Source organism: Oryctolagus cuniculus, chromosome 11 (genome assembly GCF_051225735.1).
Source record: "Oryctolagus cuniculus isolate XC-2025 breed Fujian yellow rabbit chromosome 11, ASM5122573v1, whole genome shotgun sequence".
Classification (NCBI taxonomy): domain Eukaryota; kingdom Metazoa; phylum Chordata; class Mammalia; order Lagomorpha; family Leporidae; genus Oryctolagus; species Oryctolagus cuniculus.
This window is the reverse complement of record NC_142877.1, coordinates 54707979-54729541: the sequence shown is the minus strand read 5'-3', so window position 1 is coordinate 54729541 and position 21563 is coordinate 54707979. Positions and strand designations below refer to the sequence as shown.

The following is a 21563-nucleotide window of genomic DNA, read 5'->3' as shown; positions in this document are numbered from 1 at the left end:
TGAACACCACTGGTCCTGGCAGGGGACGTGACCTCATGAGGTCTTTCCTAGTCCTGGAAATTCCGGATTCTTTGCTGCTACAGTATTAATTATATTCACACTCAGCTACACACAGTACTTGCCGCGGTGTCTTTTGGCGGGTTGGATTTGCCTGGCTAACATTAGACAAGGAGTTTTCATTCCCTGGAGCACTAAAGAAGCTAGCAGGTGAAACCAAACGCTTAGGGAGCCTGCCGTGAGAAGCTGCCAGTCTGCTGACGGGAGAGGCGGAGGGTAGGAGAAGGGAGCAGGAAGGTTGCTGGGACAAGTACCGGACTGTTCTGCTACAGAGAGGAGGGGGAATGGCTGAGCAGAGTGGGAGGCCCGAGGAGGTTTTCCTGGGGAACTGTCTGGAGGAGGGGTCGGGGACGGGGTCCCATCTGACTGTCCTTTTCTTCCTGGCTGGCTCCAGCTGAACCACCAGCTGTACGAGGTGATGAGCAAACTGGAGAAGCAGCATTCCAACAAAGTCTTCGTGGTGAAGGGACTGTCAAGGTGAGCAACATGAGACTCCCAGCTTCCTTCGCGCTGTGCGCGGCCACAGGGAGCTCCCTCAGCTTGGAGATCCTGGCCTCGTGCGGGATGCGACTTCTGTGTACAACTGATCTTTCTTTTCATTAAATATTGGAGATATAACTGAAGGTGTTAGTAATATAACAGGCCGGCGCCGCGGCTCACTAGGCTAATCCTCTGCCTTGCGGCACCGGCACACCGGGTTCTAGTCCTGGTCAGGGAGCCGGATTCTGTCCTGGTTGCCCCTCTTCCAGGCCAGCTCTCTGCTGTGGCCCAGGAGTGCAGTGGAGGATGGCCCAAGTCCTTGGGCCCTGCACCCCATGGGAGACCAGGAGAAGCACCTGGCTCCTGCCATCGGATCAGCGCGGTGCGCCGGCCGCAGCGCACCAGCCGCGGTGGCCATTGGAGGGTGAACCAACGGCAAAGGAAGACCTTTCTCTCTGTCTCTCTCTCTCACTGTCCACTCTGCCTGTAAAAAAATAAAAATAAAGTAATATAACAGAGCCATAAATCTATCACCAAATTGAAGAAATCTGTCAGGATAAATATATATGAATTTCCCAGTGTCCCTCCCATACTCACTTTCTCTTCCTGCCTCCACCAAAGGGAACCACTGTGTTAAATTTAGTATCATCTCTACGCAGGTCTTTTTACTTTTACCTCACACACACATGCCCACATGAAATAGTTTTGCATGTTTTAAAAGTTGATTAGGGGCTGGCGCTGTAGCATGGTAGGCTAAGCCTCCACCTGGGGCTGTAGCATCCCATGGGGGTGCTGATTCCTGTCCCAGCTGCTCCACTTCTGATCCAGCTCTCTGCTGTGGCCTGGGAAAGCAGTAGAAGATGGCCTGAGTCCCTGGGCCCCTGCACCCATGTGGGAGACCTGGAAGAAGCTCCTGACTCCTGGCTCCTGGCTTCTGGCTTCAGCCTGGCCCAGCCCTGGCTGTTAGGGCCATTTGGGGAGTGAACCAGTGGATAGAAGACCTTTCTGTCTCTCTCTCTCTGACTGTAACTTTGCCTCTCAAATAAATTAGAAAAAAATTGATGTAAATGAACTTACTCTGTACATATTCTTTTTTTTTAAAGATTTTATTAATTAATTTGAGAAGTAGAGTTACAGAAAGTTCCTCCATCTGCCGGTTCACTCTCCAAATGGCCACAATGGCTGGAGCTGGGCCAATCGAATCCAAAGCTAGGAGCCAGCAGCTTGTTCTGGGTGTGCTACGTGAATATAGGGGCCCAAGCACTTGGGCCATCTTCTCCTGCTTTCCCAGGCCATAGAACAGAGCTGGGTCAGAAGTGGAGCAGCTGGGACACGAATCAGCACCCACATGGGATGCCAGAGCCCCAGGTGGAGGCTTAGCCTACCACGCTACAGCGCCAGCCCCTGTATATATTCTTGTGTAACTTCTTGTTCTTATCACTGTGAGATTTATCTTTGTTGCTACATGTTGCTCTCTGCATCCTTTCCATAACTGTTATGGATGCTACTGTGTGCCTAGTCCATGGTTTATTTATCTTCCTGCCAATGGGCATTGGGATAAACAAGCAGGTTTTATATTTCTCCTTGTGGATATTACCAGAATTTTTAAAAAATATTTATTTATTCACTTGAAAGAGTTAGGGAGATCTTCCTTCTAGTTCATTCCCCGAATGGCCGCAACAGCCAAGGCTGGGCCAGGCCAAATCCGGGATCCAGGAGCTTCTTCTGGGACACCCACGTGGGTGCAGGGGCCCAAGGTATTTTGTTTCCTTCCCAGGCATATTAGCAGGGAGCTGGATAGGACTTGCAGCAGCCGAGACTTACACTGGTATCCATATAGGATGCCAGTGCTGCAGGCGCTGGCTTACTCACTGCACCACAGCACCAGCTTGCTTCCTGGATATTCTAAACTGCTCTCTGAAGTGATTACTCAGTTTCACAAGCTACCAGCAGTAAGAGCCCCCATGGCTTCACATGTGAAATTATCAAACTTATTTTTTTTTTTTTTAGATTTAGATATTTATTTGAGAGACAGAGTTACAGAGAGAGAAAAGGAGAGGGAGAGACAGAGAGGAGAGGTCTTCCATCTGCTTGTTCACTTCCCACAGTGCCAGGGCTAGGCCAGCCCAAAACTGGGAGCCAAGAACTTCATCCTTGTTTCCCATGTGGGTGCATGGGACAAGCACTTGGGCCATCTTCTACTGCTTTCCCAGGCCATAGCAGAGAGCTGGATCAGAAGTGAAGCAGCTGGGACTCGAACCAGCACCCATACAGGATGCCGGCTCTGCAGGCAGCAGCCTTACCCACTATGCCACAACGCCGGCCCCTGTTAACCATTTATTTATTTTTTTAAAAGATTTATTTATATTATTTGAAAGTCAGAGTTATACAGAGAGAGGAAAGGCAGAGAGATAGAGAGAGAGGTCTTTCATCCATTGGTTCACTCCCCAGTTGGCTGCAGTGGCTGGACCTGCACTGATCTGAAGCCAGGAGCTAGGAGCTTCTTCTGGTTCTCCCATGTGGGTGCAGGGGCCCAAGGACTTGAGCCATCTTCTACTGCTTTCCCAGGCCATAGCAGAGAGCTGGATCAGAAATGGAGCAGCCGGAACTCGAACCAGTGCCCATATGGGATGCTGGCGCTTCAGGCCAGGGTGTTAACCCTCTGCACCACAGCACCGACCCCCAACAATTTATTAAAAATTGATTTATGTGACTATTTTCTTTTTTCTGGTGGCTGGTTGGTATATTCTGAATACTATTCCTTTAATTATATACATTCCAAGTGTCTTTTCCCAGCCTATACCAACATGATTTTTCCAATTTTCTTTGTGATAGATTTTGCCTTTGCACATTCTTCCTGCTGATGAGTGTAAGCAATTCACTGTCCCTCAGAATGTGACCACTACTCAGTCTAAAGCCTTTGCTTAGACAGGTGTGTTAAGCGGGGCCGGTGCTGTGGCATGGTAGATAAAGCTGCCGCCTGCCGGGCTGGCATAACATGTGGGCACCTCCTGGCCACTCCACTTCTGATCCAACTTCCTGCTGATGTACCTGGGAGAGCAGCAGAGGATGGCCCAAGTCCTTAGGCCCCTGCATCCACATGGGAGACCTGGAGGAAGCTCCTGGCTCCTGGTTTTCTGGTTTCAGCCTGGCCCAGCCCTGGCCGTTAGGGCCATCTGGGGAATGAACCAGCAGATAGAGGATCTCTGTCTGTCTGTCTCTCCCACTCTCTCTGTAACTCTGCCTTTCAAGTAAATAAATAAATAAATAAAATCTTTAAAAAAAAAAAAAAAGGGTTATATTAAGCTCCTTCTATGCTAGGTGTTAGGGATCCAAAGATATGAGAGACTTGTTGTTTCCCTCAAGTGATTTCCCAAAAGTTGGAAGTGCAGAAAATGTGCCCAAGGAATGATGTAAGCTTGCACACAGTGAGTGCCTGATGAGCCGATAGAAAGCCCAGCAAGCTAAGCAAGTCCAGTGTGCAGACAGCTTTCAGGAGATGGTGGAACTGAGCTTGGGACTGGGATAAAGAAAAGGGCTCAGTTTGCTGTTGGTGCCACTCATTTAGCGCTTAGCTACAGATGGCTAAAAAAGAATAACCGGTCAAAGTAGGCTTCCTAGACAAATTTCCTTTTGCCCCAAAAGGAAAGCTCTATTTTTCCTCTTCCCAGCCTTAAAAGCCAGAGTTCTTCATCACTATCCACGCTTCACAGACTTGTCTTCATGTACTCACAGTTGTCCTAGAAGCTGGGAAGGAAATTTCTTGTTTACTTTGCCATGTCCTGAGCCTTTCAAACTTCCTGATTCCGGGAATGCCAGTGCAGTAAAGAACCTTACGCCACACAAGGTATCCCACGTCAGAAAGTCCCGGAGTGCAAGACCTAAGTTTCCCTCTGCCTTTTCCTCTCCCCATCTCCCATCCTTGTGCCTGGGACACAGCATGTGGTTGGAAACTGTCAAGTATGTATCTGTGGGTTGCTTAGTCATTGGTGGGCAGTACCCAGCAATACTCGAGGAGTCAGCCTGTAAGTATTCAACATGGTCTCCAGCATATAGTAGATGTTCAACAAATGCTGGAGTTGTTCTTATTATTCATGGTGGTTACATTGCATAACTCACCACAAACAATACTGCACTGTTGCTCATCCGGGGAACACAGGGTTATTTTCCTGTGAGCCTCTGGTCCCATTATCATTAACCAATACTTAGTGTTCTTTATGTGAGTTTCTATTTAAAGACACCTTCTTTTGTATATATTGTTGCTTCATCAATGTGGAACTTGGAGCCAACAGCACTAACCTCTGCCTGAATGACGCTTACCCAACACATATTTCCTCCGTGAGGCACACCAGAGTCTGCTTAGATAGCACTTCAGCTCTGAAAACCAGTTTTAAATAGCAAAATCACCAACAAAAAGGGAAAGATCATGCTGAAAAGTGCACTTACGTACACTGGGAGAGCTGCAACAAAGGCAGGTCGCCACTTGTTGGAGCTCAGCTGAGAAGGTGCAGGGCGGGCACCTCACCTTTCCCCACCTGGTGCGTGTCCATGAATGACTAGGAGAGTACTGTGGGTACTGACCTTTGGGGTCACAAATAAGTGGGCAAATTTGTAAATATGGAATCTGTATGAATCAACTGCATATCACCAATTTTTTCCTCAGAATAACTATTTGTTAATATTTTATTTTTTGTTTGTATTTTTTTTTTTTTAATTTCAAAGGCAGAGTGACAGATACAAACAGGGAGACAGATCTTCCATCTGCTGGTTCACTCCGCAAATTCCTGTAACATCCAAGTGTCGGCCAGGCCGAAGCCAGGAGCTCAAACTCCATGTGGGTCTCCTGTGTGGCAGGGCAGGGACCCAAGTACCTGATCCATCACCTGCCACCTCCCAGGGTCCACATTAGCAAGAAACGGGAATCAAAAGCCAAGCCAGGACTCAAACCCAGGCACTGCAATATGGGATGTGGGCATCCCAAGCAGTGTCTTCACCACCAGCCCACATGCCCACCCATCTTTACATGTTAAGGAAAATCAGGTATAGATGAAACTGTATAGCCTTTTCTATTACATTTGATAACAGAAGAAGAATTTCCAATTGTACAAGCTTTGTAAAATCATTTTTAAAGCCTTATATATTAGGCAGGCACCGCGGCTCACTAGGCTAATCCTCCGCCTATGGCACTGGCACCCCGGGTTCTAGTCCCGGTTGGGGCGCTGGATTCTGTCCCGGTTGCTCCTCTTTCAGGCCAGCTCTCTGCTTTGGCCCGGGAGTGCAGTGGAGGATGGCCCAAGTCCTTGGGCCCTGCACCCGCATCAGAGACCAAGAGAAGCGCGTGGCTCCTGGCTTTGAATCTGCGCAGCGCGCTGGCCGTAGCAGCCATTTGGGGGGTGAACCAATGGAAAAGGAAGACCTTTCTCTCTGTCTCTCTCTCTCTCACTGTCTAACTCTGCCTGTCAAAAAAAAAAAAAAAAAAACTTTATGTATTTATTGAAAGAGTTATAGAGAGGGGAATAGACTGAGAGAGAGCTATCTTCCATCTGCTGGTTCACTCCCCAGATGGTCACAACTGTGACTGGGTCTGGCCGAAGCCAGGAGCCAGGAGCTTCCTCCTGGTCGCCCATGCAAGTGTCAGAGGCCCAGGTACTTGGGCCATCTTCTGCTGCTTTCCCAGGCCATCGGCAGGAAGCTGAATCCGAAGTGGAGCAGCCAGGACTCAAACCAGTGCCCGTATGGGATGCTGGCACTGCAGGCGGCAGCTTTACCCACTACGCCACAGCGCCAGCCCCCTCTAAAAATCATTTTAAGCTGGTTTATTCTGTTTTCTTAGATGTGCATGCATGATAATTTGTTCTGGATGTTTTGGTTACTTCCGGTCTTTGCTGTTCTGAGTTTGAATTCCCTTCCTGTTTTAGCAGCAGCAGGCGCTCTTTAGTCATCTCTGCTCCCGTTCGAACGTCTGCAGTCTCCAGCCCTCTCACCTCTCCCACCAGTCCCTCTGCACGGTCCTTGACGAGTGAAATGGAATCTGAATCAGCTACTGAAGAGGAGCTGGCCCCTGGTGCAGCCCAGGGAGAAGACAACTGTGAAGTGAAACAGGAGCCCTCAAAAGATGAAGAAATGGCGGAGGAAGAGTCGGAAGCCAGCTCTGAGGAGGAAGAGCCTCTACCAGCCTGCAACGGCCCGAGCGAGGTCCAGCCCTCCGCCACCACCGAGGCCGAGGCGTCCCAGGAGGAGGTTCCCCCTCGCTCGCCGCCTGCATCACCAGACAGAGTCCTGACCCTGTCGGTGCAGCCTTCATCTCCTGCCCCGGAAGTAGTTCTCCGAACCCGCGCCTCCAGCGAAGGAGCCGAACAACCCAAGAAGAGAGCTTCTACCCAGCGGGCCTCAGCGCCCCCGAGCAGGCCGCCTCCACCCCGCGCCACTCCGAGCCCCAGGCCCCCCTCAGGGGATGTACCCCCCAGCCCGCCGGCCTCCGAAGGGGCTTCACCCGCCAGCCCCGGGGGCGTCCTGGGCACTGGGACTCCAAGTCCTAGGGCCTCCTTGGAGGTCTCTCCTCATGCAGAGCCACCAGAGAAGCCAGGCAGAGCTCCTGGGGCCAGAGAAATGGAAGACGCCCCTGTTCCAAGCGCAGAACCTTGTGCCTCCCCCACCTCGGTGTCTCAGGTAGGAGTTGCCTGGCTGAGTCTTGATTCCCTTTGTGACCTCCGTGTAGCTCACCTTCGCCGCAGTCAGGTTGCCGGCCGTGGTAAGATGTCTTAGTACTCTAGAAGCCTCTTTTGGGTTCTGGGGGTTGTTTCATGTCTTCTTAGCAGCTGCTGTAGTATCTACCCTTGGGGTAGCTGACGCCTACAACGGGCTTATCTCTAGCGTTATTGGAATATTCTTACTAATTTCTTCCACTTGTGGCTATGGCATATAGACCCCAAGAAAAATAGCAGCAAATTTCCGAAGTGCATCTTTGATGAGAGGGACCTAGAACTCTGAGGGAGGGAAGCCAAAGGGCTGGCTTTTGAAAGATAATAGATGAGAAAACGTTCCGAGGCACTGACCTGCCGGAGAGCAGGCTGTTCTGTGAGGAAACTGGAAATCAAGTTCTGTTCTGTTCAGACTGGCATATTACGCAAGGGAGACTTGACCTGTTCTGGAAGACTCCAGAGCACAGGGCTTGGGTTCTGTGTGCAGATTTTCTAAAAGCAGAACATTTTGGATTAGTACAAGAGACACTTGTTAACAATTAGCTCTGTTTAAAAAGTGGGATGGGGGCGGGGTTGGGGGGCTGGTGTTGCGGCGTAGTCGGTAAAGCTGCTGCCTGCGACTCCAGCGTCTCATGTGGGCTCTAGTTAGAGTCCTGGATGCTCCACTTCTGATCTAGCTCCCTGCTGATGTACCTGGGAAAGCAGCAGAGGATGGCCCAAGTGCCCACATGAGAGACCCACATGAAGCTCCCGACTCCTGACTTTGGCCTGGCCCTAGCCCCAGCCATTGTGGCCACTTTGGAAGTGAACCAGTGGATAGATCTCTCTCTCTCTCTCTCTCTCTCTCTCTCTGCCTCTCTCTAACTCTGCCTTTCAAATAAATAAAATATTTTTTAAAAAGTAGGATGAAAAAGAAGTTTGTAAATACAGGAGCAGGTGGAAGGGGGCAGGACACAGTGAGGAGCAGGTGTCTAGCAGCAGGGATGGGGACCTTTCTTCCACGAGTTCAACTTGGACATCACTCACGAGCCCTATTGCCTGTGCAGCTTTGTGGAATTTCTTTTTTTATTTATTTATTTCTTTTTCTTTTTCTTTTCTTTTTTTTAAAGGCAGAATGGACAGTGAGAGAGAGAGAGAGACAGAGAGAAAGGTCTTCCTTTTGCCGTTGGTTCACCCTCCAATGGCCACCACAGCCAGTGCACCACGCTGATCTGAAGGCAGGAGCCAGGTGCTTCTCCTGGTCTCCCATGCAGGTGTAGGGCCCAAGGACTTGGGCCATTCTCTACTGCACTCCCGGGCCACAGCAGAGAGCTGGCTTGGAAGAGGGGCAACCGGGATAGAATCCAGTGCCCTGACTGGGACTAGAACCCGGTCTGCTGGCGCCGCAAGGCAGAGGATTAGCCTAGTGAGCCGGGGCGCCGGCAGCTTTGTGGAATTTCAAGTCCCGCCTTGATTGTCTTTGCAGGCCCAAACCTAATTGATTTTGTGGGCCTTAGGTGGCCCGTGAGCCTGTTAGTCCCCATTCTTGGCTTAGTATTAAGATGCTTGTGTCCCATATTGGAGTGCCTAGGTTCAATTTCTGGCTATAGCTCTTTTTTTAAGATTTATTTATGTTATTTGAAAGGCAAAGTTAAAGAGAGGGAGAGACAAGAAAGAGATCCTCCATCTGCTGGTTCACTCCCCAAGTGGCCTCAACAGCTAGGGCTGGGCCCAGAAGGGATCCAGGTCTTCCATTTTGGTGCAGGGGCCCAAGCACTTGGGCCATCTTCTGCTGTTTTCCCAGGCACATTAACAGGGAGCTAGATGAGAAATAGAACAGCCGGGACTCAAACCAGAACCTATAGGGGAGGCCAGCGTCGCAGGCAGTGGCTTAACCTGCTATGTTACATCAGCCCCAAAACCACATATTTTAGTTTATTTTTTAAATATTTATTTATTTGAAATGCAGAGTTACACAGAGAGAGGAGGAGAGGCAGAGAGAGAGAGAGAGAGAAAGAGAGAAAGAGGTTTTCCATCTGCTGGTTCACTCCCCAGTCAGCCACAACAGATCAGCATCAATCCACTTCTTCTGGGTCTCCCATGTGGATGTAGGGGGTCCAAGGACTTGGGCCATCTTCTGCTGCTTTCCCAGGCCATAGTAGAGATCTGGATCAGAAGTGGAGCAGCTGGGACTCGAACTGATGCCCCTATGGGATGCTGACACTGCAGGTGGCGGCTTTACCCGCTATGCCACAGCACCAATCCCACTTGCCTTTTAATTCATTGCCTTTTTTCCCACAGTTTGAAATATCCTTCAGTACTAGTGAAGGAAGACAGGGAAGAAAAAGAATAAATAAATAAATAAATAAATAAATAAATAAATAAATAAATAAATAAAAATCTCACTGTAGTGGTGGTAAGAGATATGAAGGAAAATGAAGTAGAGAAAGAGAGTAGGGGTTGAATGGCAGTTTTAAACAGGGCGCTCAGAGAAGGCAATATTTGCATGAAGGCCAGGACCTGAGCTGTGGGGTGTCTGGAGGAAGAGTGTGAGATTTCGGGTACCCTCAGGTCACACCACCTAACTGCTGCCTGTCCCTGGCTGAAGGCTGACCATGCTGCCTGGGGAGCTTCCTGCCCCTAAGAGCTAACATGGACAAAGGGTACAGGGGGCGTCCAGGGTTCAACGGTGTGGGGCTTCCTCCTACATTGTTCACTTGTTATAGATTCATTTATTTACTTGAAAGGCAGAGGGACAGACAGAGGGAGATCTTCTGTCTGCTGGTTTATTCCCGAAGTCCACACATCCAGGGCTGGGCCAGGCCAGGCCAAAGCCAGAAGCCAGGAACTCCATCTTGGTCTCCCACTTGGGTGGCAGGGGACCAAAGATGTGGGCCATCATCTGCATCTTCCCAGGAGCCCTAGTAGGGAGCTGGATAGGAGGCAGAGTAGCTGAAGCCGAACCCGCACTCTGATACAGGATGGAGGCAACCGGCCAGTGGCTTAGCCTGCTGTACCACAACATGCACCCCTACATTGTTCACGTTTTAATTTTTACTTTTAAAAGTTTCATTTATTTATTTGCAAGGCAGAGTTACGGAGAGAGCAGCAGAGACAGAGAGGAGAGGGAGAGAGAGAGAGAGATCTTCCATTCACTGATTCACTCACCCAGATGCCCACACTGGCTGGAGACATGCCAGGCTGAAGCCAGGAGCCAGGAATTTCATCCACATCTCCCATACAGGTGCAGGAGCTAAAGTACTTGGGCCATCTTTTGCTGCTTTCTCAGGCACATTAGCAGGGAGCGAAATCGGAGGTAGAGCAGCCAGTACTCAAACCAGCACCCATTTGGGATGCCAGTGCTGCAGGCATTGGCTCAACCTGCTGCACCATAACACTAGCCCCTCCCCCCCTTTTTTGACAGGTAGAGTTATAGACAGAGAGAGAGACAGAGACAAAGGTCTTCCTTCCCTTGGTTCACTCCCCAAATGGCCGCCATGGCCAGTGCTGCACCGATCTGAAGCCAGGAGCCAGGCACTTCCTCCTGGTCTCTCACACGGGTACAGGGGCCCAAGCACTTGGGCCATCCTCCACTGCCCTCCTGGGCCACAGCAAAGAGCTGGACTAGAAGAGGAGCAACCAGGACTAGAACCTGGCGCCTATATGGGATGCCTGCACCGCAAGCAGAGGATTAACCAAGTGAGCCACGGCACCGGCCCCAACACTAGCTCTTTGATCACAGTTTTTTCCAGAGGCTGGAGAGGCAAGGAAGATGGACAAGGAGGAGACTAATAAAGTTATCTCAACTGACTCCTCTAATACTCTATCACAATTATATGCCCTCAGTTTTGATAAAACACAGAAGACCCTAACAGAACAAGACAGGAAATCCCCTTGGCTGGCTTCTAGTCTGGGGCAGCTGTGCCAATTCAAAGAGCTAAGCAGGTTCCAGCGTTGTAGCGGGTAAAGGTGCTCTCGTGACACTGCATCCCGTGTGGGCTCTGGGTGCTCCATTTCTGGTCCAGTCACTCCTGCTGCACCCGGGAAACAGCAGAAGATGGCCCACATAACTTGGACCCCCACACCCATGTGGGAGACACATGAAGCTCCTGGCTCCTGGCTTTGGTTTGGCCCAGCCCTGGCTATTGCAGCCACTTGGAGAGTGAACCAGAGGCTGGAAGGGCTGTGTCTCTTCTTTTTCTTTCTGTAACTCTGCCTTTGAAATAAATAAATAACTCTTAAAAAAAAATGCAGGACACGTGGATGGTGAATAAGCACAGGAGAAGTGCAGGGTTGTGAGCCGGCGAGTGTAGTTACGTCTCGTCTTTAGCGCTGAAAAGGGCAGCTCAGTGGTACTGTGTGATTTCAGTGTGGAGGTAGTGAGAGTGTCCTCCTGTTTGGCTCTGGAGAGTAATAAAACAAATTTGCATTCTGGGAGCTGGGGTGGGGCAGATGCTGTCTTAGCACGTCAGGGAGCAGGCTCATTGTACTGTCTTCCCTGGGAAAGAGGCACGAACAACCCGCTTCTGCTGAGGCAGCTGGCACGCTTACGATTGTTGGCTTCCGTGTCTCCTCTCCGGTGGCCGTGCTTAGCTCACCAGCTGAGACGCTGCCTGCAGAATGATGTTAACAGAGCGTGTCCGTGTCACCCATCCTCAGAGCCGCTGTGCCACCGTGCATGCCCACTTCCCTGGCCAATCATTGTAAATCATGTCTTAAGCAGCACTGTGGACGGCGCACCTGGGAAGCAGTAAATAAGTGGACCTGGGGAGAGTCTGTTCTTGCTCAGCATTTGAATAACCTGAGAAGGAAGGTTCTGGGGGAGGTGGTACCGCCTTTGAGCTAATTCATGGCCTGGGGGCGGGGGACTAAGACAAGTTTCCTAGAGGAGAAATCCTAGAATTTTAGCCAGCTAGCACTCTCTTGCAGATTGGTTGTTTTCTTTTTTTTTTTTCTTTTTTTTTTTTTTTTTTTTTTGACAGGCAGAGTGGACAGTGAGAGAGAGAGACAGAGAGAAAGGTCTTCCTTTGCCGTTGGTTCACCCTCCAATGGCCGCCACGGCTGGCGCGCTGCGGCCGGCGCACCGCGCTGATCCGATGGCAGGAGCCAGGAGCCAGGTGCTTCTCCTGGTCTCCCATGGGGTGCAGGGCCCAAGCACCTGGGCCATCCTCCACTGCACTCCCTGGCCACAGCAGAGAGCTGGCCTGGAAGAGGGGCAACCGGGACAGAATCCGGCGCCCCAACCGGGACTAGAACCTGGTGTGCCGGCGCCGCTAGGCGGAGGATTAGCCTAGTGAGCCGCGGCGCCGGCCTAGATTGGTTGTTTTCAAAGATGACGTGTATAGTGTATGAATTAAAATCCAATGTCAAAAAGTATACGTGTTTTCAAGCTTAGAGTGCCCAGGTCTTCCCCCGGCATAGCAGTTCCTGGACAAGGCTTCTTGGCCTTGGGTTCCCACGTCAGAACCTGGAACTTTCCCCAGAAGAAGCTGTTATACCACTTGCCTCTCCTGACTGCTTGTTAGGATCACTTACGTGTGTGAGTGGCTGTGTCGTGCTTTTTTTTTTTTTTTTTTTTTTTTTTTTTTGAAACAGATAAGAAATAGAGATCTGCCGTCTGCTGGTTCATCCCCCAAATGCCAGCCAACAGCCAGGGCTAGGCCAGAGTAAAGGCAGGAGCCTAGAACTCCACTGGGTCTCCCATGTGGGCAGCAGGGGCCCAAGTACTTGAGCCATCATCTACTGCCTCCCAGGGTGCTTATTAGCAGGACACTGGATCAGAGGCGGGGGAGCTGGGACTCAACCAGGCACCCTGATATGGGGTGTGGACATCCTGAGCAGTGACTTAACTGCTTGGCCAAATGCCTGCCCCTTTAGCACATTCTTGAGAAAGGTTAGGGAGGTGTTTTCTTTATTTTATTCTTCCTGAAAGATGACAAGGTGAGCTCCTGTCTGCTGGGACCCTTCCCACATGCCCACAATGGCTGGGACAGGACCAGGCTAAAACTGGGAGCCGTGAACTCAGTCCAGGTCTCCCAGGTGGCAGAAACCCAATCACTTGAGCCATCACCCTGTCTACAAGGGCTTGCACTAACGAGAGGTTGGAGTCAGGAGCCAGAGCTGGGAATTGCACCAGGTACTCCAATGTGGGACATGAGCAGTCTTTTTGTTGTTGTTGTTTTTTAAGATTGATTGTTACTTACTTGAAAGGCAGAGTTACAGAGAGAGAGAGGTCTTCCATCTGCTGGTTTACTCCTCAAATGGCTGCAACAGCCAGAGCTGAGCCAATCCGAAGCCAAGAACCAGTAGCTTCTTCTGGGTCTCCCGCGTGGGTGCAGGGGCCCAAGGACTGCTGCTTTCCCAGGACACAGCAGAGAGCGGGATCGGAAGTGGAGCAGCCGGGACTCGAACTGACGCCCACATGGGGTGCCGGCACTGCAGGCGGCGGCTTTACCTGCTACACCACAGCACCGGCCTCCATAGGCCTTCTTTCTTTCTTTCTTTCTTTTGACAGGCAGAGTGGACAGTGAGAGAGAGAGACAGAGAGAAAGGTCTTCCTTTGCCGTTGGTTCACCCTCCAATGGCGGCCGCGGCCGGCGCACTGTGGCCAGCGCACTGCGCTGATCCAATGGCAGGAGCCAGGTGCTTCTCCTGGTCTCCCATGGGGTGCAGGGCCCAAGCACTTGGGCCATCCTCCACTGCACTCTGGGGCCACAGCAGAGAGCTGGCCTGGAAGAGGGGCAACCGGGACAGAATCTGGCGCCCCGACCGGTACTAGAACCCGGTATGCCGGCGCTGCAAGGCGGAGGATTAGCCTAGTGAGCTGCGGCGCCGGCCCATAGGCCTTCTTAACCCCTGGGCCAAATGCCTGCCCCAGGTAGTGGTTTTAAGGCCTTAGAGGAGCAGGCATTTGCACAGCGGTTAGGATACTGCTCAAAGTTCTGTATCAGATACCGCACACGCGGGAGACTTGAATTGAGTTCCTGGCTCCTAGCTTGAGCCTGGCCTAGCTCTGGGTGTCGTGGGCTTGTGGGAAGGAAACACGCGGGTGGAATCTCTCTCACTATCTCTCTCTGCCTTTCAAATAAAATGAAAAAAAAATTTTTTAAAGATCTTACTGATGTGTGTCACACAAACCACATGATGTCTGATCGTAGAAACAGCTCTGGAGTGTGAAGACCTGCTTTCCTGGCCTAGCAGTCTCTTAACCCTTTGAGCCTTGGTTTCTGCACTGGCACAGGAGGAGGAGGGAGGCCTTCCCTGACACCTGCAGGCTCTGCGGGGCAGTATGTAGGACCCTGGTAAAGGGGAAGGCACACAAGAGCCTTCTGAGCCGAGAGGCCAGGGATGTGGAGCCCTCTCTCACTGGCAGAAGTTTTCTCTTTCCAGGGCCAAGACCTGCAGCTTCCGGCCTCTGCGGCTCCAGGAGAGAACACCCTCACAGCCTCGGAGCCTCCAGAAGAGGTAAGGAGACCAGAGACCAGGGGGCCTGGGGTGGCCGGGGCGTTCGGCCCCCAGCTCAGCTCCTCACTGTCGGCTGCACGGAGAAGGGAAACCCAGCAGGGCACCGTGCTCCTGCCGCTCAGACAGGTGGGAGCCAGAGAAACGGAGAATGGACGGGGACGTCCCAACATGGAGCTTTCAACCAACCCGCTCCTCAGTATTCACTTAATTATGTCTGTACGCACTTCATAGGCGCGAAGGGATGCAAAACCATACGAAAAGGTTGTAGGCACGTTAGAGATTTTACACGCAGGGGGTCTTCAAAATGTTTGAGGAAAATGCACTCAGTTTATGAAAAAACCGCATAGATTTCAAAGGCTTTTGCCCCAAAATAAACTCACCTTTTAATTCCATTTTCCATGAACTTTTTGAATTACCCACATATATAATATACTAACACACACACACACACACACAGCATAGCAAAATAACTCAGAAACACATCAGACAGAACGGTGACATAAAATGCAGCCAGGAATTAGGCAAGCCTACGAAATGCGTTCTGTAAAATAAACGTACTACGCATGGACCACAGAGTGGCTTCCAGACCTTGTAGCATCCAGCGTGAGACAACCTTGATGAGTGCAGGATAACTCCTGCTGCTACGAAGATGAAAAACCAAGTGCTGAGAGAGCCACGGCAGAGGACGGAAGGAACGCTGCCGGCCCAAGGCCCTCCCGTGACCCTGGCCCAGGTTTCCTGTTGTCCCCTCCGTGGAAGCCCGGGGCACTGATTGCACACGAAGTGCAGTCAGGAGAAGCAGCCAGGATGGTCACCTCCCCCTGGTGTGGCCGGCGGGCGGGCGGGCAGGTCGGCACCTGACGCGTTGTTGATGTTTGCTTTCCAGGTGGCCACAGGTCAGAACGCACAGCTCTGAAGGGAGCCGCACGCGCCTCCCCGGAGAAGCTCCCCAGCCGGAGGGTGCGGGTCAGGACGGAAGAGCCAGCACACACTCTGGGTTCTCAGCGAGAGTGCTGGCGGCCTCTATCGACCTGGCATTCATGGAGGCCGAGGAGCAGCCTTCAGGGAGGGAGGGAGGGAGGGGGCGAGCAGGCCTGGCAGAAGGGGATGTTACACTCCAGGAACGTTTAATGTGGGTGTTAGCGCTGTAAGAAGAGAGAGGTTTTATGAGTTAAAGTGCAGCTATTATGACTATAAAAAGCCAGAGTATCTATACACAGACACTTATCCACACAGACGCATGACCACACACACTCAGAGGCCAGCCAACGGATCTTTGACGTACCACTCGTTTTGCAAGACTTAAAGCCAAAAGAACGGATTTTCAGGTGGTTGAATAAAGGAGGATTTGACTATGTTTGGATTCTTTATTTGATACAGATGTTGCCTCAGCCCAGCACCGGGTTTCCACTTAGCCAAGGTGACTGATTCTGCCCCAGGCTGGGAAGGCTCCTTCCATCCCGACCCCCAGCTCACACACCTCCTGGCTGTAGTTCTTTTTCTTATTTTTTTTTATATGAGAGACACAGAGTTTCTATGTGCTGGTTTCCTCCCCAAATACCTGCAATGGCCAGGGTTGGGCCAGGTCAAAGCCAGAAACCAGGGATTCAGTCGAGGTCTCCGATGTGGGTGACAGGGACACAAGTACTTGAGCCATCACTGCTGCCTCCCAGGGTCCACTTATCAGGAACCTTGCACCGAGATCCAGAGCCAGGATTGACACACACCCAGGTACTCGGCTCTGGCATGGGGGCATCTTAACCGCGGCTGAGCACTGCCCATGAAACTCCGTCACGGTTCCAGGAGCCTCTCCTGTTAACAGATACGTCACTGCGTGAGCACACGCATGGGAAAGGGGTCCTGGGTGTGCTTTAGAGCTGCATCTAGTGTCCGCAGCCTAGCACTTGGTGTGTGAATAGGGGGCTGGATGAAGGAAGGTATGAAACTCAAAACGAGTGCCAATTATAACAATAACAGTGGAAACAGCATGGAATCTGGAGTCCAGAGTCCTAGATTCAAGACCTGCTATTTCCTTTCTATGAAAATATTTGTGGAAACATTACAAAGTAACCCTGCAGCCCGGCCACTGTGATAAATGCATACACACTTGTAAATGCCCGCCCTTTTCTGCTCTTGTTTTGGGGAGCACTGATATCATTTCTTCAATCATTTGGCAAGCATTTATTGGGCACATCCTCTGCCAATCAGTACGAGGTAGTAGGGAAATGAGGTCTTTAAAGAGACAGACTTGGGGCTGGCGGGTAAAGCCGCCACCTGCAGTGCCAGCATCCAAGATGGGCAGTGGTTCAAGTCCCAGCTGCTTCACTTTGGATCCAGCTCCCTGCTAATGTTCCTGGGGAAGCAGTAGAAGATGGCCCAAGTCTTTGGGCCCCTGCACCCATGTGGGAGACCAGGAAGAAGCTCCTGGCTCCTGGCTTTGGATCGGCGCAGCTCTGGCCGTGGCAGTCATTTGGGGAGTGAACCATCGGATGGAAGACCTCTCTCTACCTCTGCCTCTCCCTCTCTGAAACCCTGCCTTTCAAATAGATAAATATTAAAACAAAAATTAGAATTAAAAAAATAGATTCTTGAGCAGGGAGTGGAATGGACAGGATTTGGGGATGGGATAGAAGAGGATGTTTGACGAAGACTGAGGTTTTAAGGAATTCTAGGTTAGGCCTGAGACTACAATTTGGTGGTGCCATTTCCTGAAACAGTGACTATAAGAGGAAATGCATTTTTGTGGGTTCCCTGGTTGCAGGCAAGCAACGGACAGAGTGAAGCAATCAGGTTTACGCTACAAGGACAGTAAGCAGCTCCTAGCACTAAAGGAACAGCCTGGGATATGTGGGCTGCCTCTTCAGGCAGCTGCCAGTGGGAGACTCGGCTTCCGCCACCTCTGCCACTGTGTCATTGGGTGCCTGCCCGTCCTGTTGGGCAGGGGAAACTGGTAACTGGCTGGCACTATTGGCAGAGGAGGGAACGCATGCTAGTGTCTCATGACAGGGAGACCAGGGCAGAAGAGGCTAGATTGCAAAAAGGCATCCTTTGGGGATGAGAGAAATGTTCTTAATTTTGATCATGGTGATGGTTGAGTATAAAAGCTCATTAAATTATGTACATTAAGTATTTACAGTTCATTGTGTCAAATTTTTTTTAAGAGGCAGAGTTACAGATATAGGGAGAGGCAGAGAGAGAGGTCTTCTATCAGCTGGCCTGATCTGAAGCCAGGGGCCAAGAGCTTCTTCCAGGTCTCACGCAGGTGCAGGGGCCCAAGGACTTGGGCCATCTTCCACTGCTTTCCCAGGCCATAGCAGAGAGCTGGATTGGAAGTGGAGTATCTCAGCTCCCTGCTAATGTGTCTGGGAAAGTGATGGAGAATGGCCCAAGTCCTTGGCCCCCTGCACCCATGTGGGAGGCCCAGAGGAAGCTCCTGGCTCCTGGCTTCAGATTGGCCCAGCTCCAGCCCTTGCAGTCATTTGGGGAGTGAACCAGTGGATGGAAGACCTCTCCCCGCTCCCTCTTTGTAATTCTGCCTTTCGTTTTTTTTTTTTTTTTTTGACAGGTAGAGTTAGTGAGAGAGAGAGAGACAGAGAGAAAGGTCTTCCTTTGCCGCTGGTTCACTCTTCAATGGCCGCCGCAGCCAGCGCGCTGTGGCCAGCGCACCGTGCTGATCCGATAGCAGGAGCCAGGTACTTATCATGGTCTCCCGTGGGGTGCAGGGCCCAAGGACTTGGGCCATCCTCCACTGCACTCCCTGGCCACAGCAGAGAGCTGGCCTGGAAGAGGGGTAACTGGGACAGAATCCGGCGCCCTGACCGGGACTAGAACCCGGTGTGCCGGCGCCGCTAGGTGGAGGATTAGCCTAGTGAGCCGCGGCGCTGGCCCGATTCTGCCTTTCAAATAAAGAAATATTAAAAAAAAAAAAAAGTGTAGCAGCTGGGACTCAAACTGACACTCACATGGAATGCTGGCGCTGCAGGCAGAGGCTTAAGCTACCACACCACATCGCCAGCCTCCAAATTATGTCTTAAGCTATAAAAACAGACCTGGAGTGGGCACATGGCAGAGCAGTTAAGTTGCCACGTGGAATATTTGTATCCCATATTGGAGTGTCTGGTTCAAGTCCCCACTTGGCACCTTGGGAGGCAGCCAGTGATGGCTCAAGTACTTGGGTCTCTACCACCCATGTGGGAGACCTAGGTGGAGTTCTTGGCTGGCCTTGTCTCCCATGCAGGTGCAGGGGCCCAAGGACTTGGGCCATCTTCTACTGCTTTCCCAGGCCATAGCAGAGTGCTGGATCAGTAGTGGAGCAGCCCGGACTCGAACCAATGCCCATATGGGATGCTGGCACTGTAGGCAGCGTCTTTACCCACTACACCACAGCGCCGGCCTCCGTACCGCCTACTTTTAATCTCCCCTAGGACGCATTCTACACCCCTGTCCCTGAGAATCACGGCTGGGAGCAGTACTCCAGGGGTACTGGAAGTGTAGGGGAAGCGCTGGGAGCGCAGGTCCCTCACTGTCCACAGCAAAGCCCAGTTCAAGCCTTTCCTCTCCAGGGCTTTCCCGAGCCTCTCTGCGGAGTGTGCCAGAGACGACTTCTGGGGATCCAGGATCTGGAGGGGGAGAGAAGCAGTCCCCATGGCGGAAGTGGGAAAGATCAGTAAGTTGTGAGACTGGAACTTGATGTGCATACAAGCCAACTGAAGGTTCCCAGGAGGCAAGGGGAAGGACCACAGTGCTTATCTAGAGGGAACGCTGTGGCTGGGAACCTGATTGAGCACCATGATTCACAACAGGGCAAAGCTTTTAAAGTTGGGGCTGGCACTGTGGCGCAGTGGGTTAACACCCTGGCCTGAAGCGCCAGCATCCCATACGGGTGCCGGTTCGAGTCCCAACTGCTCCACTTCCGATCCAGCTCTCTGCTATGGCCTGGGAAAGCAGTAGAAGATGGCCCAAGTCCTTGGGCCCCTGCACCCATGTGGGAGACCTGGAAGAAGCTCCTGGCTCCTGGCTTCGGATTGGCACAGCTCCGACCATTGCGGTCATCTGGGGAGTGAACCATCGGATGGAAGACCTCTTTCTCTCTCTGCCTTTCCTCTTTCTGTGTAACTCTGACTTTTAAATAAATAAATAAATCTTTTTTAAAAAAATGCTTTTAAAGGGCTGGCGCCGCGGCTCACTAGGCTAAGCCTCTGCCTGCGGCGCCGGCACCCTGGGTTCTAGTCCCGGTCGGGGTGCTAGATTCTGTCCCAGTTGCCCCTCTTCCAGGCCAGCTCTCTGCTGTGGCCAGGGAGTGCAGTGGAGGATGGCCCAAGTGCTTGGGCCCTGCACCCCATGGGAGACCAGGAGAAGCACCTGGCTCCTGCCTTCGGATCAGCGCAGTGCACCAGCCGCAGCGTGCCGGCCGTGGCGGCCATTGGAGGGTGAACCAACGGCAAAAAGGTAGACCTTTCTCTCTGTCTCTCTCACTGTCCACTCTGCTTGTCAAAAAAAAAAAAAAAATGCTTTTAAAGTTGTACGTGGGAAAGGCTAGGGCTGAGAAGACAGTAGCACAAGGTGGGGCTGACAGCAGTACCATGTTGGGGAGGGGTGTGGAGTGGAGGCAGTATCTCCTCTCTCTGCTCCAGGGCCCCTGCAGGCCTGCTCTAGTTTCTGAGTTTCTGCATTTTAAGCTTAGAGAATGCCAGGAGCTTCATCCATCACCTACCATATGCACAGCCAAATACAATGCACTGTTCTCCCTCCGAAGATTTGAAAGGCCATCTTGATACAGGGGGCAGGCACACAGAGAACCCTAGAAACATGACATAGCCAGGATGAACCAGAGACCCCAAAAGAGCTGAAGACACTCTGCCGCAGCCACTGTGGCACAGCCAATTCAGCCACCACTTGGGACGCCACCTGCTCATAGCACAGTGTCAGTTCAAGTCCTGGCTGCTCTGCTTCCAGTCCAGTTCCCTGCTAATGTACCTGGGGAGGCAGCAGAGGATGGCCCAAGTGCTTGGGCCCCTGCCATTCATGTGAGAGATGGGAGTTCCTGGCCTCCAGCTTTGGCCTGGCCCAGGTTTGGCTGTTGCAGGCATTTAGAGAGTGAACCAGGAGATGCAAGATCTCTCCCTTTCTCTCTCGGATGTTCTGCCTTTCAAATAAATAAATGAATATATAAAGAGAAAAGGACACACACTAATTACAGCATTCCTTACTTTATGCACGTGCATATTGGGTCCTAGTTTTCTGCAGGCTTATACTTTTAAAATGAGGTGTGTGCCTGAAGGAAGACAAAAAAAATGGTATCAGCAAACCTTTCAAGGTAACACTCCAAAGAGAAAAAAGATGCTTATAAGAGATCAGAGATCAGCAATAACCATCCGGTGAGACTGAGCGTGACAGCAAATCAGCAGAGCCAGCTGGGCCAGGTGGCCTTTGAGTGTGTGATCTTAACAATCTTCACATGGACTGGTGCGTGGTATGGGAGAGAGACAGCCAGACGGAAGATCCCAGCCTTCCTGCCTTGCCGGGGGCGAGGAGATGCGATTGTCCGTCCTTGGAATGGAGCTCTGACCACCTGCCCTTCCTTTATCTCTTGCATGCTCTCCTACCTGAGGCCGGGCTGACCGACCTTGTAGTAACTTGCACACATCCTGCCTATGTGCCACTTTCTTTGCCTTTCTGGGTAGTAGGTCTCCCACCCATGAGCTGCCTCTACGCTGACAATTCCATGCCTTTAAAAAATATATATTCAAATAAAATGAATGTCATCAACTTCTCTTTTTCTTTTTTTCCTCCTTTGGCTTTTACCAACTAACACTTCAAGAATGAGAGCAACTACTCTTCTTTATATAAGGCTTTATTTTTTTTTCTCATTTAATGCTTCTT

At 51.4% G+C, this 21563-nt stretch overlaps 1 protein-coding gene across 9 annotated transcripts in view; it reads left to right on the top strand.

Annotated features, from left to right (window-relative positions):
• The window catches only part of BIN2 (bridging integrator 2), a 43425-nt gene extending 27387 nt beyond the window's left edge, over positions 1 to 16038 (top strand). For 7 of the 9 annotated variants that reach the window (XM_051845476.3, XM_070052252.2, XM_089308369.1 and 4 more), the window contains 4 exons: positions 452 to 534; positions 6456 to 7206; positions 14607 to 14681; positions 15568 to 16038. In XM_051845476.3, the coding sequence (XP_051701436.3) occupies positions 452 to 534; positions 6456 to 7206; positions 14607 to 14681; positions 15568 to 15597 (939 nt within the window). In that variant the 3' untranslated portion in view covers positions 15598 to 16038. The remainder of the gene's footprint in view (positions 1 to 451; positions 535 to 6455; positions 7207 to 14606; positions 14682 to 15567) is intronic. The other 2 variants (XM_051845477.3, XM_089308370.1) reach the window with 1 other exon arrangement.
• Positions 16039 to 21563: the final 5525 nt, after the last annotated feature.